Source organism: Glycine soja, chromosome 8, assembly GCF_004193775.1.
Source record: "Glycine soja cultivar W05 chromosome 8, ASM419377v2, whole genome shotgun sequence".
NCBI lineage: Eukaryota > Viridiplantae > Streptophyta > Magnoliopsida > Fabales > Fabaceae > Glycine > Glycine soja.
The window spans coordinates 7,896,817-7,916,874 of record NC_041009.1 but is presented as its reverse complement, the minus strand read 5'-3'; the positions used below and the strand labels follow the sequence as shown (position 1 = coordinate 7,916,874).

Sequence of the window (20,058 nt, the reverse complement as noted above, 5' to 3'; positions counted from 1 at the left end):
ATATTAGTTACATTTTAAAACCATTAAATTTAAATAAAATAAAGATTTAGGATATTTTAAAGTTTGTCTCAAAATATCAAAACTTGGTGTTTAAAATCACATGGTGCAATGTGAAGAGTTGATTGGAAGTGTATGGAACCATATCTGCCATCTGGGAAGTAGCAACTGACAGAACAGAAGTGGCATACTAACAAGGAAATTTCCTCTGCAAGCTGGCTCTGCTTATTTACCCATGCTTGCAGCTCCATTCCCCCAACCCAACAAACTTAGTGGATTTAGTTTATAGTATTAACTGTTCTTTCTTCCTTGTACCTACTGGACTCTCAAAAGGGTTGTGACTTGTGAGTGGATCGTCATTGTGTTGTCTAGGTGCATGTGTGAAGATAGTAATGAATTAACAAATTAAATACTGTAAAGAGAACGTATCTAAAGAGAAGGAACGCTGGTACACATACAAGAGAATGAGAGCCAGAGTGGTACATAGGTGATAACTGATAAGAGTGTTTTAATGATCCAATTCATTTTTTTTTTATTATTGGAAACGATCCAATTCAATTTCAATTACAACACCTAATCTAAAAAATATAACCAAAAAACTATAAACTAAATGTGTCGGGGGAAATGTTGGGTTAATCGAGTTTTTTTTTTTAATCATCAAAATCATGGGTTGATCGTGTAACCCATGTTTTTTTCAATCTACTACAGTTTTCTACTACGTTATCATTAGAAGATGTGTGTTGCCATTATTTTTGTTTTGTATTTTAATATTGTTCTAGTTTTTATTTTATAATTTAGTAAAACATATGTGTTGTCATTTTTTTTTATCACAAAAAAATGTTGAAAATGTGTGTTGTCATTATTTTTGTTTTGTATTTTAATATTGCTGTAATTTTTATTTGATAATTTAGTCGAAAAATATTATATAACATATTTGTTATCATTTTCTTTTATTAAAAAATGTTGTAGAAAATGTATACTGCCATTATTTTTGTTTAGTATTTTAATATAATTTAGTAGAAAATATGTGTTGAGTTTTGTTAGTACATTAGTTCTTATTGGAAAAGGTACAAAATAAGTGATTCCACTTTGATTGACACATCCTCTAAAAAAGATAAATAGAGAATAAAAAATATCATTTAAAGTGGTGTCTTCTACATTTTACATGACAAAACAAGTCATAGTTATCATGCAATTCCTTTTTTATAATTTTTTTAATACTAATTTTGTCAAAAATCTAATATGTGACAAAATACAATGGTGTCATTTGACAATATAACTAGTGTGCCTATAGGATTCGGATCATTATTAAGGATATGGTCGATAATCTCTCAAACCATAGCCAAACACCCCTAGAAAGATAAGAATGAGACATATATTTTAGTTGACCTAGGTCAAGCACCCACTAGGCGTAGATCGAATATCTCCTCAATAGGACCTAACCCCAGGATGGTACAAGAAGATTACTATGGGAGAAGTTAATTAAGAGTGTGTTTGGATAAAAGAATTTAAAATTCTAAGAAAATTTAAATTATAAGAATTTCAAATACTTCAATTGAAATTCTTTTATTTTCAAAATTTTGTGTTTAGATAAAAAAAATTAAAATTATGAGAATGAAAAAAATGAATGAAAAAAAAGAGAAGATATGGTTGATGTGTTAGTTATATGTGTTCCTCTACGCTCACATCCGATCAATGTTCCACGAGCTCAGACGGTGATGTTTCTTGAAGAAGATTGTAAAAAAAGAATTTCAATTTCTCACATTTTAGAAGGAAATTGAAATTCCAAAATTTTAAATTATTCACATAAAAAACATTCAAACAATGAATTCTAGATTACAAAAATTTAAATTCTCTGATAAATTACTTTTTTCAATCAAAATTCTCTATCCAAACGTACTCTAAAGAAAATGTAAATCACCACCAAAAGCTTAGCAACTAATCTCAAGATTAGCACAATTATTGGCCTTGAAGATAAGGCCCATGGACCATGGGTCCATTAAAATATGTATATAAATGGTAAAAATATTAAAGAAACATACATTATTTATTCGCAGGATGAATCCAATAATAAGAGAGACTTAAAATAAATTTAAAAATAAAACTTTTTACTTTAAAAGAAAGAGCTATATGTTGGACATTTTTGCCAATATATTTAACATTTTTGCCAACATATGACATTTTTATCACATGTGTAGAAGACGGACGAGTCACCGCATCAAAGAAGAGAAGATTACCCTAGTACCCTCGTGCATGTTTCATCTAAATAGAAAAACCTTTCGTTTTATTGTTTTAACATTTGTCTTCTCAGTCTTTTCTTCATAATCATTTTTTGGGTGGTAAATTGTCTTGGCCTGAAAAATTGAACTGTATACGAGTTCTGATAAATTGCACCCCCTTTCCTCTGTTTCTATTTATAATCGATCATGTTAGAATTTAGATTGTGATGCAGAACAAAATAGACAGCTACCAACTTAAGGGTCCTCAATAAGAAAATATGATGGTATGATTGATGACTATAGAAGTGCCAAAATGTTGGGCAAAGCAGTAAAGTAAATGGGTAAGAAAAACAACAAAAATAAAGTTATTAGGGAAACAGATAAGATTTAAAATGATTGGATCCTTATAGATGAGATATTTATATTTATATTCCTTTGAGTATAACAAAATTGGAAGTATGAGATGCTATTAACAATTATCTCCTTCACATACTTTGATGGAGAGATCCGATCGAGATCCAAGTTGTGAAGTACTGTGGTTGGGAAATTTATGGAATGGAATTCTAGCAAGAGAAAATAATTGAATGGTAAGTGTACCCTGGTGCTGTAGTCTGTTTGAGATGAATTAGCAAAATTTGACTTTGAGGGAGAGGATGAATTCCTTGTCTAGTGGAAGCTGCTGTCATTAGAACCAGTGACTGACAACTTTATTACTCATTTAAAGGTCCAGTTAATATGAGGTGAACCCAATATGAAATTTGGACTAGGTATGATTTGTGAGGGGTTTTTTTTTCTTCATATTTTTTTTACATTTACGTTTTTAGACCCTTCCTATCACTATGTAAAAAAAGAAGCTTATGTTAGCAACTTTTTGATGTAAATTAATTAAATTTTTAAATATAACTGAATTAAATAAATTATTTAACATTAATACTTTTAAACTTTAATTATACAAGTAAATAAAATATACATCAGCGTGTTAAGTGTGATAACTTGCAAACGATATAGGATAAGTTGGGTCAATAATTTACCAGCCCAAAATATACTTGCTTGTTACTTTAAGTTTGTTAAGTCACAAGTGAGTTTGATATTTTGATATCTTGCTAAAAGTGAGCCAATATAAATTTGCCGGGAAATAGCTAGTTTTTTTTCTCTCTTTTTTCTGTCTGCATGCTTGCGAATTTACACCAACGAAAAATCAAATACACTGTAATATTGGGATTAACATATACTTATCTCTCACAGAAAATGTGGTACAAATGATTAGTAGCTTGAACCTGTGAAGCATATATATGATAGGAGTTAGATTTCACTTCCTATTAAAGGATTAGTCTATTGACTTTTGATTTTGGAAATACCTTGCTTTCAAGAAAAGAAAAATATAATTATGAATTTGAACAAGCTTTGTTTCACCCTAGGTATTAATCTATAAGGGAATAATCTTTCATTGTGAGCGGGAATTCCCTGTGAAGTGGTTTTGGTGATTGTTGCATGTAGTGTTCTTCCAGAGGTATCATTTCAGAGTGCTCTCTTCACTTCCCTTTGCTAAGGTTTTTTCTCATGTCCAGCTAAATATGGTCCTAAAATACCTCTAAGGTGATTAGTAAAAATTCTACAGATTAAGTTTGAAAATAAGGCCACGGTTGTTCTGATAAATCAAATGATTTTGATCAATGAATGATGTCAAATAATATGTATTAGTCCTTCTTAGATACCTAATAAAATGTAGTAGTTTATTAGATTTTAATACATGCTGTTGACATCAGATGGTGAAGTTCATGAGAATGTAGACTTGTTTTTGAGTGAAGAATTTGAGACCACAGTTGAAGTCGAGAAAGATTTGACATTGTTTTCCCCGTTAGTAATGTCAAGAAAGGCCTCAATTCTTGGTCACAGGTCTTAAAAGGCCAATTGCTGTTAAAAGTCCAAGTATCCCACCGACAATGACCTGCAATATGAAGACATACCCCAAATTTGAGGGATTAAAAACATATATTTAATCCTAAAATATATTACTGTGGTCAATTACTTGTCCCACTTTTTAAGAACTTATATCTGCTCACTTTAACAAGCATCAAGGGGTAAGGAGAAGGTGGAAATGGAAATATTACATAAAATGAGGAAGAAAAAAAAATATACCGTGGAAGTGGAAATAGTGGAACATGTGTACAAGGCTAGTAATGTAAATGCAGATGAGCTAAATAGCTAATTATTAACTGAAGCACATTATAACTCAGAATGAACATAATCAGCAACTGTAGAACCTATCATTTGGCACATTATTATCTCTATGAAAAGGTTCATTCACTTGGCATTGTATAATAAAGTAGTACTATATGATAGAATCCAAAATGAACTGAAATAAAATATATAACTTTATGAAGGCTTAAGCCCTTAACATTTTGAAGCAGTGTCATTCTAGGGTGCACTGAATTTCATTGGTAAAACTTAGGTCCATCACATAATTATAGGAAGCAATCGTATGAAAAATGAGAACCTGAGGGGGGGTGTGCCCAAGAAGTTCGCGAAGTGGTCTGCTTTCGGCCAGAGGATGCTCAGCAGGAAGTTCATACACAATTTGGTTTAAAACCTGGGAATATTCATTCATTCAAATTCAATATAATCCACTAAAACCAACTAAAACAAAGGAGCAAAGCTGTAAGGCACAGCAATCATAGGCAAACAGAAAAGGCTTCCATGGCATTTTATCTCACATCTGTGGTGAGAAAAAAAAAAACCAGAAGATTGCATATAAGTAAAGGAAATGACAAACAATGGCATAGGTAGTAAATGTAGAAGGGTAGGTATCAAACCTCTGCTTGGCGTCCTGCTTGCAATCTTACACCAGTAGCATCATACATCACCTGCCACCAATCTGTTTTTCAGAACTTATTTTACACAACAGCATTATTACTTTAGTTTCTGATTGTCTAAACTAGGTGCATTTTTAACTGTTTTTGGGAAATTAACAGTAACATAATGTCTATTCCTACAGGTGCAGATATGGAGCAAGAATAGATTGAGTATTACTTATGTCACAGATCATAATAATTAGTAAACAAAATATCAAGCCCTTTAAGGGGTCTTCACTCTTCACTATTGATTTATTTGAAGAACTAAAGAGAGGGGTCATACAATACAAGCAAAAACCAAGGCAGTGGCAAAAAGAGGTCCTCCAAAGCCTTCTTGCAATCCAATAGCAGCTGCAAGAGCAGTGACAGTTGCTGAATGAGATGATGGCATTCCACCAGACCCAACTAATTGCTTCAGATCCCATCTTCTATCCTTAAACCTGCATATCTAAGAAACATTAAGACTTTTAAACCATCTGATCATCTCTTACCTATTTTTTTAAAACAAATTTTATACTTCAAAATGAAAAATTAACCATTTCTCTTTGAACCATTACATTCATCCATACCCTTACACTTTAGTTTTAACTTTTACACACACACACACACACACACACACACACATATATCTAGTTGTTGAGTTTAGTTTATTAAAAAACTTCACATGTCCATGGATATCAAAGATATATGTGAAATCTTGAGGTCTTAAACTGCACCAGCTTCATGTTGGAAGGAGATATAAGGTTGGTCTAGTGGTGAAGGGAGAAGGGAAGGGGGGAGAGGTCGCGGGTTCGAATCTCCCCCTAACAAAAACTAATAATACTAACAACTAACATTTGTTAATAAAAAAACAACAACAACTACATGTTGGAACCATAACAACCAGATCAAATTGGATTTTAAGTTTTAAGGAAACATAAAGAAAGAAAAGGGAATGCCAACCAAGTGGTGAAGAACTTGATGGATTGAGCTAGTGCAAAAGCAACAATGGCAGAAATGAGAGGGTAATTGGAAGTGATAGATGAGGGTTTAGAATGCATGGCTGCAGCCTCATCCACAGGGAGTTTGACAATATTGGAATCCGTAAAGTGTAAAGGGATCTACTATCTAGGAAGGCTTAGCCTTAGAAGGAACAAAAAGAGAGACTCATTTGAGAAGAAGGATAAATGAAATGATGTCTTCTCACTGGTTGGTTGGATTGCTTCTTTTTTCTTCCAAAATGCTAACTAACGGTCATACTTTGGCTTTCACACCTGAATATATTTCTCTTGTTTAGAATATTCAAGTAGAATAACTTTAAAGCTAAATTTAAAAAACTTGAATTCTTTAATTATATTCTTATTACTGTTTAATTTTAATAAAATTTAATACAAATAATTAAGATAATATATAGTTACTATTTAATATTTAAATAGATAAATCACATCTTATATAATTACCTTAAAAATCATATAAATGATCATTTTTAAAAATTGACAATATAATTTTTTTAATGGATCGTATATAAAAATTAAACTCATCAAAATACTTGTACGTTAAGTCCAAGAATATTTGTACCTAAAAATAATAAAAGAAATTTCAAGATTCGAAACATCGTGATGTATGAGAAGCAATGCACTAGGGACGCTTCAAAATGTCAAGGTTTCGGCTCATAATAAATAAATTCCACTGCTCCTCATGTATTATTTATTCTACCAGTAGTATTTTTAACTGCATGTGCATATTTATGAACCATTCTGTACTCTGTAAAGTGACACTGTTACCTTTCTGCTTCTGGATTTATAAGTTTTTTTTAAGGATTCTGCATTTACAAGTTAAAACTCATTTTTTCGCTAATGGTATTATGGTGTAGAACTAATTTAATGGAAAAGAAAATGTAAATTTCATTCAAACAGAATAAAATAAACAATTGAATGCCACTTGACACAAAAATATAGTGAAAAAGGTCAAATAATTTTGTCATTGTTGTGTTAATGTGAATTACTATGTATACACGAGCACATACTCAGAAATTTAAAGAAGATATTTAAGTGTAAGCAAATAATAACACCGTTAAGCCGTTGTTGGCATTGGGTGCTATTCAAGAAAGGAGGGAAAAAGAAAAAACTAAAAGTTGAGTGAGTTGATCTGCTTTTTCCTTTAGACCAGACTCTAGGACAAAGTGATAACAACAAAATATCAGACAGCAAAGGATTGTAAATCCATGATTCCTCCAACCACAGGACGCATGCTATCCCAACGGACAATTGGACAAATGCAAATCAATGACACAAATGAGGCAGAGCTTCAATTTTCCTTTCGTTTGTCTCAACATGTGATGACAGACATGTGCTGGTGCCAAATTTACGACAACAATAACATGCCACGGAACTCCCCAATTGGAGTCCAACCACTTGATAGGGCACATAAATTAAGCTTTTTTTTTCTGGGCCTTGGATCAATGCAGGTCTTGGACGGATTCTGTTAAAGACTAGGTGATCCCCGATCCAAATTTGTATGGTAAACTCAATCAATTCTAAACGGCTAGAGTGTATCTTTTCCAACAAAATTCTTAAGTTCTTCCTTTGCTGCTTCCATCACTACCTGAAAGTCTATATGCGTATACCTTCCCCTGAAATCCATAATTAAATGTTCAGTTTTAGCACTATGTTCTAATGAATGATATAAAGCCCGGACACCATAAAAAACAAAAATAGGAGGGGAAAAAATGAAAGGAACGGTTACTGCTTTCTAGATTTTCCTTCTCTTTTTGTTTCCCAAACAAAAGTTAAAAGTTTTGGAACAGCATATCATGACTAATGTTTGTCTATTGATATTGATGCATGTGTACACAATTCTAAGTTTCTAACTAAACTAAACGTACAACAGTTCAAACTCACCCAATTTATTTCCAATTATCAAGCAGTATTAAGGTCATAAAATAGAAAGAAAAAAAATGAATTTTAATGTACCAGAAATGAGTTTTACTCCATGCTGTTGAAGGATAAGCTGGGCTTGCAATTCCATGCATTACCCTCGCAACGGCTCTTGGTGTAAATCGAGCCTGTGAATTGCTCTGCAGAAAGACCTGGTGATACCCAAAGGAACAGGTAAGATTTTAAAACTTTTTGTTCCAAACATGATATATATGTATCAAACTTTTTAAAGATTATCAGGATGCTCAAATGACAACTTACCTTTATATCTGCCCGCAGGAAAGGGCTGCACATGCAAATACCACGAATTTTAGTACAAGATAATGTAGCAATTAGCATATAAGTCACAGGTTAAATTTTTGTTTTATAATACGGAGCTTAGCTCAAAGAAATTAGAAATAACCTGCTTTGACCAATTTTCTTGCAGAAATCAGCATTATCAACTCCAGAAAAGTAATCCAATATTTTCCTTTGCAAGCATGGTGTATGATTGGCACCACTGCAACCTTGCATCGTATCACATAGATTTAATGCAAAATATGCAGCATTAAACATTGCATCCATTTTTCGTACCTACTCAAAAAATAGAACCATGAGAAAATGAATCAATCATTGATAACTTGGACATGAAATTTGACTACACAAACTCAATGGATGCAACATTTCATCTAAAACGAATTATCCGAGAAGTACTAATTCAAGGTTCAGGGGCTTCTGATTATGAGAGGAATATGGGACAATGTCATAACATTACATTTCAATTTCGAATCCCAAAAAGGAAAACAATTGAGCAGAGGATACAACATCCTAGATGAACATATTTTAAAAAAATGCCTAAATAAATAAATATCTCACAAGTTTATCAGAATTTACTTACCTTACAATTTTCAACTTCCGATAACCATCGGGTAATATCTGCTGATAGAGATAACAAGTCTGTTGGGACTTCAATGATCCTATAACAGTAGGCCAAGTCCTTCATTTCATAAGTTATTTCTCCCATCAACTGAGAATATTTCACAAATAATGAGGTCAGATTGTATTTATATTATTGCTTCAGTACCACACACAGGAAGGGTAGAGCTACAGCAAATGAGTTAGGTGTCCCAAATCAGAATCAGACAAGAAACATTGTTTTGAAAGAAAAAAATGGGCAAGATTAATCTCAATAAAAAATATATCCACTAATCCAAACCTTCAGGTCGTACAACTGATTTATTAATTCCACTGCTGTAACCCCCATGTCATTTGCCACAGTTGGAATGTCAAAAATATATTGCCCATGCTTGGTTTCAGATCTGAAAAATCACACACAAAAGATTCAATTTAACAGAAGTATGAGTGTAAGTAGAATTAAACTGCTTTTTTAGTGGTCACAATCAGATATAACTTCCCTTTATAGAAATTGAAAATTTGGAGCCAGCCAGACTCCATGTTGAGGTTTACAACATTAACATAACTCAGTCGGAAATCAGTACCATCCAGTGGAAACAGGGGAAAAGGTTGGGAAAGGTGAAAGGCCAAAAAATGTAATATGCTTACTATTGTTACCTTTTTAGAATTACAGCTATAGCAGAAACCTTCTGAGCAAGTAATGGCGGAGGAGACTGCAATAGTGCCAAAAGTTAAAAAATACAATCAACTAAATAATTACTGAAACCATATTTAGTTTTCCAGATTTCAGTTAAAAATTAACAAAAAGTAGTATAAGAGTGAGATGTCCTATCAGAAAATTCAAGTTTAAATATATAGATTTAGAGAGATAGCACTCATAAATTTATCCATCTTGCGTGACAAATTCTACATGCAAAGGTGAGTCTGCACCTTGTGAAAATTCAAAGTGCCAGTTACATTTATCTGTGGATGTAACTGCAAGTACTGTACATCACCCAACTCCAAGCGTGTCAAAAGTGTAAGCATCACCTGGTAAAGGAAAATATAAGACATTTTAAACTGTAGACCTAGACTAAAATAGGCAACATATAATTATCTTGAGTTTCCTTACAGGAACAGGTTTCATTAGTAGCATGTTAAATGTCATATAAATGGATAGAGATGACTGACCCCTATATCTAGATGATTGTCCAAGAAGAAAAAATCCTAATCACTGTACAGAAACCCACCTTAGCTTTATCTGGTTTAAAGTTAATCTTGATCTCTTTGGACTCAAGGACTTAGCAAAGAAAGATAAAACAAAACCAGATTTTTTGTACAAACACAGATATAACCTGTTAGGATATAAGGAGAAGGGAAAGTTAGTTAAGATAGTTAGTCTGTTAATGAGTTAGTTAGTTAGTTAGAGGAGTTTATTAGATATAAATAGGGGAAGAAGGATAGGAGAGAGGCAAATTAGTTGTCATTGTAAATTAAGTATTAGCTCTTTGTTAAAGGAAAAATTCTTTGTGAAGGGGAAACTCTTGGAGGAGAGTTTTCTCTCCTATTTTCTGTTTTTTTCTTACTGGTCAATAAAATCTTTTCTTTTCTTTCTCATTTCAATTCTTGGTTCCTAACATAATCTACAATCAGTATGGCTAAAAATGGTGTTTTGGCATAGCATGCATACCCTACAGATATCATCCTAATGACAGAAAATTTGGAGCTATCCCCCCTCTTTATTTATCATCAAAATATCAAGAGGATGTTATGAAGTCTGTCTGAAATTTTAATTGAAAATCATTTGTCTGAGAAATCAAACTTAAAAAAATTCAAATGAATGGTAGTATAGAGTAGAGGACCTCTTCTTTCATATCAAATCTGCGTGAAGCAGATTCTTTGATTAATGAACAGATTTTCCCACAGGAGTTTTTGTCAGCAGGAAACACTTCACGCAGAAATTTGTTCACTGCATATTCATCTACTCCTTCACTGAGGATTAAAAAAAATGCATTAAGAACAATTTGACAGTGAGAAAAAGTTAAGAATAAAAAAGAATTGCATTACCTGTGCGTTAGACTACGAAGTTTGAAATATGTCTCATCATCATAAAATAGGTGACAGTACGACAACCTCCCATCCCTTCCAGCACGTCCTATTTCCTAAAGTACCAATTCCCTTTATTAAGCAAAGCATATGATAGAATATCTTGCTATGCCACTACTAAAATTTAGAAGGAATCATATACCTGTACATACTCTTCCAGACTTTCAGGCAAACTGTAATGAATTACCTAAACACAGATATGACAATGAAGTTTCAGTATGAATTACTGTAATATGCAAGATAATTTATATTGCAATACAAATATGTAGCGTGTAAAATACAAGAGAAACATATATGAGTGATGCTCAAAAACTTTATTTTGTAAACTGAACTATTAACTAAAGTAACTACCAGTGATTTGCAGGAACAGAGACCAGGGAAAGAACTCAAATATCCATCCAAGACCATTTGTCCCCATTTTGGGACTTTAAGCATAAATAAAAATCTTTTGAAGAAGAATCAGTTGTTCCTGATAGAGACAGACTTCAAAAGTTTGAATCATAAGACACATGGAAAATCAGGTTACCATGCAACAAGAGCACAATGCGAATCAGTGAACCACTATATGAGCATACCATCCTAGGGAACTTCTACTGTCATAAACCAGTTCATGCAAATTAATGCAGAAAGCCATAACATGTTGATAAGCCTTACAGCTCCGACATCTCTTTTATCTAGTCCCATGCCAAATGCCACAGTTGCAACAACCTTCACAAAAAATACAAGGTATCAGTTGGCAAAAAATAAAACAAGCAAACAAAAAGAATACTAGTATATTACCCCTGCGTTGCATGGTAAAATAATTAAAAGTTAGTAATTTTATGTATAGTTGATAGTATAAAAAAATTCATGTCATAAATTCACAATATTAATGATTGAACCATAGAATTTGTCTCACCACTCTGATCTTGTTGGAATTAAACAACTCCTGTACATAGCTACGTTCCTTTGCAGAGATACCACTATGATAACTCTACATGGTAAATCACATCAATCATCAAATTTAACCCTCAGTGTCAAGGATTATACATAAAGACATGCAATGTCAAAAGAAAAATTCGGAGCTAACCTTTGCCAAGATGTTGTTATCATTCAAATATCTGTTAATTTGATCAGTTTCATACTGGAACAAGAAGAGGCGTCATTAATTCCCACCAATATAGAAACATTATATTATATTCAACTATCCACTATATAAAACAACATTTTAAATCTGAGCCATAAGGATCTCACTAACTTTTTTTTTTCTGCCAACAATATTATACATATCAAATGCTCTGAGCTAGAAGCAAGAATATATTGCAATACAATAACAGTTGAGTTTAAGAAATCATAAAACATCCTGTACTTTAAAGTTGACAAAAAACAGTCCTTATACACACCTGAAATTTGCAGTATATGATCATGCTTTGAACTTCCACAAAAGGAGGAGACTTTATCAGATTCAGTAGGTCTTTCATTCTATTATGTTCAAAATGTTCAAAGTATATAAGCTTATTGATGTATAAGTTTAACAAGCTGATATGACAAAAGTATACAAGCTTTAAATGTTCGAAGTTGATATGACAAAAGTATACAAGCTGAAGCAGAAATTAGAAGCATCTGACTTGCCTATTTCTGACCAAAGACACTGACAAATGAAAATTGTCCCTTAACTGCGCCTTCTGAATAAGATTTGTGGAAGGAATGTCTAGAGCAGACATGATGGCATCTAAAGTTGTGGTTGTAGCAGTTGCTGTCATAGCAAGCACAGAACGAACATTAAGTGTCTTATGAAGCAGAGATGCTCTAAGTCTCATAAAAGATGGTCGGAAATTGTGAGACCTGTAAAAATATTCAAAATTTCAAGATCAACCAGAAAAGCAGATTAAATCACCAAAAGACATTGGGATTCCCTCACCATTCAGATATACAATGTGCTTCATCAATAACAACAAGTGAGATGGCTGGCAAAGAAGAAATAGTAGACAGAAACTCCTCATTCAGAAACCGCTCTGGTGAAACAAAAAGCACCTATATAAATTAAAATTTCAAACATTAGCATTAGCTTTATGCAAGAGTACTACCATCATCCACAGATAAACCTCAATACACAACATGTCATACAAAAATGGCATGTAAACAATCAACAACATTGTATGCAAACAATCTGCAAGAGTGCTACACAATCTGAGCCAAAGTTGCATTCAAACATTCAGTTGTTGAAAGTCCTACCTTTATCCCCCCTTGACGAAGCTGCTTGAGTGATTCAGAGGCTTCTTCAGGTGTCTAACATAAGTAGACATAAAAAAATGAATTAAACATAAAGAGATGAAATGATGATATCCTGTATGGCAATAAGCACTTAAAGGACTATACCACTCACTAACTAATCTCTAATCCAAAATCCATGTAAGTTTTAAAAATTATTTTCAAATTTTTAAAACAGAACTACTAGTAGATGTTTTCTGTTTTCTTCTATTTTCATCTTATTCAAATCTCCCTTAATTTCAGTGTCTGTTTTGTACCTTGCACCACCCTCCGCCAGTTGTCCTTGTTTAGTTGCATTTGAAAATGAAAGACAAATTTTGAAATAGAAATCAAATACACCCTAAGGTTCTCCCATAAGTTAAAAATTAACTAACTTACACATAAGCTAAAACCAGTTTTTGAAAAAGTTAAATGAGAGAGTCTCAATAAAAGTTAAAGTCAATAAGTTGATTTTACCTTATATGAAAAGCTTAATTCATTTTACCTTCTTATTTTTTTCTCTTACAAGTGTTTATTGAGAAGTTTATCCTATCAAAACCAATTAACCGAAGTATATAATAACACTGCACAAGGGAGAATATATAAGAGTTTACAACACCTGAGTGCTGGATAGAAGACCACCCATAATCACATGAGGCAATTGCCTTAACTGATCAATCATCAAAGCTACCAATGGACTAACAACCAATGTAACACCAGGCAAGATCACAGCAGGCAACTGATAACACAGCGACTTTCCTGCACCGGTCGGCAAAACAACCACACTAGACTTCCCGGCAAGAACCATTTTAATCGCCTCAACCTGCCCATCTCGAAAGCAATCATAACCATGAACCAATCTCAACAGCTTCACCAAATTCTCCTCCGAAGGCACGTTGCGTGCTGCGGTCGCAGCCTCCTCCACTGCATCACCATCAATCTCCCTCCTCTTACAACCCCCTCTCTGTTTCAACTCTCCAACAGCCTCTTCTTGCTCCTCCTCCTTCTCGCGCTGCGATTTGAATCTCCAACTCTTGTACCTTTTCCCGCCAAATTTCCCTCTCTTGTTGAGGAACTTCTTTCTCTTGCCATTCATGTTGAGCTTCACGAAGTTCCCTTCGCCGGCTCCGGATGTTCGCGGCTTCACGCTCGGCATTGGCGCACTGGAGCCAATCAGGTTGGGAAGCTGGCTCTTCCCACGCTTCCTCAAGTCGGCGCCCTCGGCGCGTGAGTCAGACGCGACGGAAGTAAAAACCGGTTGTTCGACTTCAGAAGGTTCTAGATTGAGGAGAGGTCTTCGAATTTTCGAGAAGGAAGCAGAATGGGAGGAGGAGAAGTAGCCGGCGGGGAGGGTTTCGATGGAGTACGAAATCGACGGCGCGTCGGAAGGTCGCCGGATTTGGAAGGGTAGATCGGTGGGGAGGGAGAGAAGGGTGGCTTGCTGGATCGGGTCGGATTTGGACTGGATTTTGGAGGATCCGGAAGGGTCTGGTTTTGGTTTTGATTTTGAAGGTTTGATTCTGATTCTGGATTTTTTTGAAACTACTACAGGTGGTGGTGGTGGTGGTGATGGAGTTGATTTTCTTGGTGGAGTTGCGGAGATGTGAGATCCATCGGAGTCGGAATCGGACTCCATTTGGATTCAGTTGAATCGGAACACGAAGATGAAGAATGGGGAAGGAAAAGAAAAGAGAATGAGTGAATAAAAGCTAGCTCCCGCGAACGCGAATGTTCCCGCCAGTTTTGTGTTTTGTTTTTTTTACGTGTTTCGGGTTTTGGGCCTATTGGGCCTGTTCGGGTTTTAAGGAATTTTTTGTAAATTTTATTTTAAATATACTTTTGAGAATAATAAAAATTCTCACACCTCATTCCTTGTGTGTCACACTAACACGCATTCACCATCCTTCTTTCTTCCCACTCTTCGTTCTTGATTGCAGTTTGTGCACACGACTGTTTGGATTGTCTTATTTGGCAACAATAAAAAAAAGTGTTTTTGCATGGTGTCATCATAGTTATAATATGTCTTGTGAGGAGAATCCAATTGAGTTCAGCTCCTAGTTTCAAAAAGAATTAAAACATCTATAGCTTGGGACTATTTTGAGAGGTTTGTTAATGGTGAAGGAATTCCAAAAGTAAAATGTAAAAAGTGTGGTAAAGAGTATGTCGCAAGAAATGATAGCGGGACTTCAAATACGAAAAAGCATGCAAAGAAATGTGATGTAGATGGGAGAATATCTTCCTATCTGCTTCTTGATCAAGAAAAGTATATGTGGACAAGGTTGTTTAGGTAATCATCAAACATAGCTATCTTTTTTTTGTTGTTGTTGTTGTTGAACATGAAGCAGTTTAGGGATTTGCTTTGTTTTTTAAACCCACATGCTAAAACAATATGTTGAAACATATCAAAGTCAAAGGTTTTGAAGAGATATAGGAAAGAAAAAGAAATTCTCAAATGTCACTTACAATCCATTCCTGGACAAATTTGTTTAACCGTTGATCTGTGGTCATTAATCACTACCAATCAATATATGGTATTGACTACACACTTTATTACTAAGGTTTGAGAGTTACATAAAAAAAGTGTTAGCTTTCTTTAACTTTCCTCCGCCTTATACTAGTGCTAATTTGGCCGAGAAGCTACTTAGTCTTTTAAAAGAGTTGGATGTTGATAAAAAAATGTTCACAATCACTTTAGATAATGTTTCTAACAACAAAGCAATGATGAAGATATTGAAGAAACATCCATTGTTTAGGTTAGGATTGGTTGCTAATTGAGGTTATTTTCATATTAAGTGTGGGGCACATATTCTAAATTTGATTGTCCACGAGGGTTTGAAGGTGATCGACAGTTCTTTGATTAAAATTCGAGAGTGTGTGAAATATATTAGGGGTTCAAATCCACAAAAGTCAAAGTTTGCATGTTTAGAGAAACTTTCACATGTGACATCTAAGCAAGTTTGTCAATATGTGCCTACAAGATGGAATTCCACATATCTCATGCTTGAAAGTGTTATAGGTTTTCATGAAGCCTTTACCATCCTAAAAATATATGGATCCTTATTTTGATAATTGCTTATTAGAAGAGGAGTGGGTTGAGGTAGAAAAATCAGCAATGTTTTTTAAGCCATTTTGTGATATCACCACTCTTTTCTCAGGCAGCACTTATCCGACCGCCAACCTCTATTTTTATGGTATGTGAAGTATTTAGATTAATATTAATGAAGTTGTGTGACACCCTCTGTCCCTCACATACATACTAATAAGGAATAAAAAAATTCAAATATTAATTAAAAGTATTTTTAAAACTTTTTTTAAAAACAAGTCTTTCAAAGGGGAAAAAGGCTCACATTCATTTTCTTCTACATCATATTTAAACTTGTCCAAATAAATAATAAAGTATTCTCGACTCAACAAGGTCGTCTAAGCTTCATACAATTAATATAGAACCTATATCCTAATGTCACATCCTATCAGAGCGTTGTGTTCCCGTGTCCTCTAGCATGAGGTTCTTCATAGTCATCCACCTATTCATCTGCTCCCTCGAACACAAGTTCAAGATCATCACAGGATCCAAACACAACAACACACAGGGAGTGAGTTATCACATTCATAGCTAATAGAGAAACAAGACAATTAAATATACATATTATATAAATGAGATACCACTTGCTTAAACATAGCTCACGTAACTTCACCACTTCGTCATTCAAAATTCACTTTTCAATTATCAATCACATTACACAAGAATCCCACACTTCGATCAAGATATAATAACACATCAATTAGCAAGCATATGCAATAGTTATGCTAAGACTTAATCCTATATGCAATGTGGTACCATGTCAGTAAAAAACCACTCTGGGGCGCTTAGGAGTACATAACAAGACACACCACACCATGGGTTTGTCAGGTCACTCTCACTAAGTAAGATCATAGGAAGACCAGTCAGGGTCACGATGTTTTGCGAGAATGCTCCAACCATATGAGATCAGCATAGGCTTAAAGGAGCACTCAAACCCGGTGACCCCCAAGGCCTACATTCCGAAGAGTCCGTCAGGGCCTCTCCCTCCTGATTCAGGTCCAACCCCTAAAATAATTTTTGCATGCAGACACTGCTAATGAATTATACAACACCCACGACCTTACACTCGTGTTTTAAACACGTTCAACACAATTGCGCTACGATTTAACACTGGTTCCTAAATAGGAAACCTACATTTTCTCTTTAACACTGCGCATCAACGCTTTTCTCAAGATAACACTGGTCGGGTTATTGTACAATTCATAGCTTACAACACAAGTAATTTCACATCAAGTGTTAACTACACACTTATCCACAGCTAGAACTCATTCACAATTTCACATCTCATAGTGTGACAATCCACCATCACATGTTTACACGTATCTCACAAATTAACACATGTTCAACTTTACACTTATACTCAATCTCAATAACAATATTATAATCTCAAAAACATGTTATTCTACAATTCATCACATACTCACAATTTGAATCATCATTTCATATCCTCAATATAACAATTTATATATAAGACCATCACAACATGATGACTAAAACCCCTCAAATAATATTACACAATTATATCAAAATCATAGGTCGAAACATACAAATATCAAGAGCACAATTTATCAAGCAGTCTTCATTAGGACATCAATATTTTATTTATAATCATAAAGGAAAAAATTGTAATTTAACAAACATCCCAAAATAAAACCCCAATTTAATCCTCTAAGGATCCCTACACATGTTCTCATTAATCCCCAATTGTGAATAACTCATCCCTTACCTCTGAGCGGAATCACGTGTCTTCAGCCAGCGATAGCAACATCTCTAGCGATTCCCTGAAATTCTTTCAATTATTCCTCTGACTGCTCCGATAGAATTCCCAAACGTCAGAGAAACGGAGAAGAGATTGAAACTTCCACTTGTATTGTCTTCATGCGATTCCTTTTTCTTCCTCCACGAATATTTTCTCGCAAATCCCAACGGTGTAAGCGTGCGGAATTGAATTTCGAACAACATATCCAAATTTCATGAAAATCCAACGGCTAACGAAACCGGGATCGTAGTTTTACCGAGACAGTTTTGGGTTTCTGCGGGAAATTAAAATGTTACAATGCGAAGGGCTTTTCTCTAAGCTCAGATATGATTTTGAAATTCCCAACGGTGAGAATGTTCGGAATTGGGTTTCAAACATGATACTCAAATTTCACGACGATCCAACGATGAACAAGTTCAAGATCGTTGTTTTACTGAGACAGGTTTGGTGGGCTGCGGGAAAAAGAAAGGGTTTTGAGAGGAGAAGAGGAAAAACGAAAATGAGGCCAAAAGGAGGCAGCTGACTTAACATAACTATTTATACCTAGGGTACTCAGCCTATTATTTGCTCTATATTTATTTATTTATTTATTTTTACTAAAAAGCTTTTTAAATTTATTTACGAAAAATTGGGATATTACAAGTTGCATGCTTTTTCATTGTGAGTTTGAAAATGAAAAACAAATCTATTGCATGGCTAGAAAAATGAAGGTAAAATTTGAAAAATATTGAGACTCTTACAGCGTTATTTTATCCTTTGGTGTCATCTTAGATCCTATATATAAGGTGCAATTTGTTTAATATTGGTATGTGAAGTTGTATGGAAATGAAAAGGGAGTGAGATTGATAAAAAAAATATATGATAAGTTAGAGGGTTTTTTTCAAAAGTATCAAAATTCCTCACCAAATGAGGCAAATCTGTCATGTTCACAAAGATCTAGTAGAAGTAGTCCAAGCATTATCTCATCAAGCCATTTGAAGAGTTTTGGAAGCTTTCAAAGCAAGTTGTGTGCATCGTCAAGGAAAGAATCTTATTTGGAAGCTTATTTGCTTGAAGATAAACTTGATCATATGCAGAATGTTGATTTGAATGTTTTGGAGTATTGGAAATGGAATGAAATATCTTGAACTTTCTTTGATGGCACGAGATATTTTGAGTATACCACTTACTACAGTTGCATCAGAATCAACATTTAGCATTGATGGACATATATTTAACAAGTATCAAAGTTTTCTTAATCATTTTCTCTAATTTTAGCCTTTTTTTAGCTATTGTTGTTTAATTTTTATTTTTTTTACTTTCCTTTTCTTTTGTAGTTGCATTGGATCTTAAAGATTCATATGAAGGTGATGAAGACTTGAATGCTCAGGCTCTTGCAATTGTATTCGAGAACAAAGAGATTGCAAAATTTGATCTCAACAAGTTTTCAATAGAAAACAAAAATTATGAGAATGATGAAAAATAAGTTGTTGAAGCAAATCTACAAATTAAATATAAAGAAATTCAATCTGCAAAACATAAAGATTTGAATGCTCAGGCTTCTGCAGTTGTATTAAAAAACAATAAGATTGCAAATTTTGATCTTAACAAGTTTTCGTTTCCTTTTGAAGATGATGGTGTTGAGGATAAGGGAAAGAAAGAATTTTTTAGGAGTATGTTACGAATTTATTTTGAAGCATGGTTTGTTTGGGATTGGGCTTTGTTTGATAAGTGATTGGTTTATTGTAGGGTGTTTTGATGTTTTGTTCGGAAGCCTAGTGAGATTTTTAGAGAACATGAAAGGAGTAATTTTAATGGAATTTTTTCTTATTAAAAATATTTTCCCTACCCTGACGTTACTTAGCTTGGCCAAGGATATTTTTTGTGGCTTCTTTAAATGGATTTATTTGGACATTAAGAGATGGATCCATTTCCATATCAAGTAACGGTTGCACACTCATAATAGTCAAACTCTCACCAAAAGAAAAAGTTGCAAACTTGTAATGAGATAATGGTCATTTTCCAAAGTTAGTTCGTGCGTTGTTAC

General features: G+C 33.9%; 2 protein-coding genes across 2 annotated transcripts; both read right to left on the bottom strand.

Moving 5' to 3' along the window:
* Positions 1-3,862: 3,862 nt before the first annotated feature.
* LOC114424508 (uncharacterized membrane protein YuiD-like) lies at positions 3,863-6,285 on the bottom strand. The gene is made up of 5 exons (XM_028391366.1): positions 6,011-6,285; positions 5,352-5,508; positions 5,030-5,080; positions 4,714-4,806; positions 3,863-4,164 (listed from the first exon to the last, which is right to left on the bottom strand). Exons 1-5 carry the CDS (start codon positions 6,106-6,108, stop codon positions 4,096-4,098), a joined length of 468 nt encoding a protein of 155 aa, XP_028247167.1. The 5' UTR covers positions 6,109-6,285; the 3' UTR covers positions 3,863-4,095.
* A 680-nt stretch (positions 6,286-6,965) lies between these two features.
* LOC114423082 (ATP-dependent DNA helicase Q-like 5) lies at positions 6,966-14,902 on the bottom strand. The gene is made up of 19 exons (XM_028389696.1): positions 13,811-14,902; positions 13,177-13,230; positions 12,863-12,975; positions 12,574-12,786; positions 12,345-12,423; positions 12,032-12,085; positions 11,861-11,935; positions 11,617-11,670; positions 11,105-11,149; positions 10,924-11,018; positions 10,719-10,848; positions 9,808-9,906; positions 9,535-9,590; positions 9,179-9,281; positions 8,861-8,989; positions 8,387-8,556; positions 8,245-8,269; positions 8,020-8,135; positions 6,966-7,679 (listed from the first exon to the last, which is right to left on the bottom strand). The coding sequence occupies exons 1-19, from the start codon at positions 14,825-14,827 to the stop codon at positions 7,592-7,594; spliced, it is 2,715 nt and encodes a 904-aa protein (XP_028245497.1). The 5' UTR covers positions 14,828-14,902; the 3' UTR covers positions 6,966-7,591.
* Positions 14,903-20,058: the final 5,156 nt, after the last annotated feature.

Coding starts and splice junctions, on each gene's coding strand:
- LOC114424508 (XM_028391366.1), bottom strand. CDS start 6,108: ATGCATTCTAAACCCTCATCTATCACTTCCAATTACCCTCTCATTTCT. Junction 5,509..6,010: donor ATCAAGTTCTTCACCACTTG/GTTGGCATTCCC, acceptor TTAGATATGCAG/GTTTAAGGATAGAAGATGGG. Junction 4,807..5,029: donor AAGCAGGACGCCAAGCAGAG/GTTTGATACCTA, acceptor GAATATTCCCAG/GTTTTAAACCAAATTGTGTA.
- LOC114423082 (XM_028389696.1), bottom strand. CDS start 14,827: ATGGAGTCCGATTCCGACTCCGATGGATCTCACATCTCCGCAACTCCA. Junction 11,936..12,031: donor ATAACAACATCTTGGCAAAG/GTTAGCTCCGAA, acceptor TTTACCATGTAG/AGTTATCATAGTGGTATCTC. Junction 10,849..10,923: donor CTTCGTAGTCTAACGCACAG/GTAATGCAATTC, acceptor TTTAATCCTCAG/TGAAGGAGTAGATGAATATG.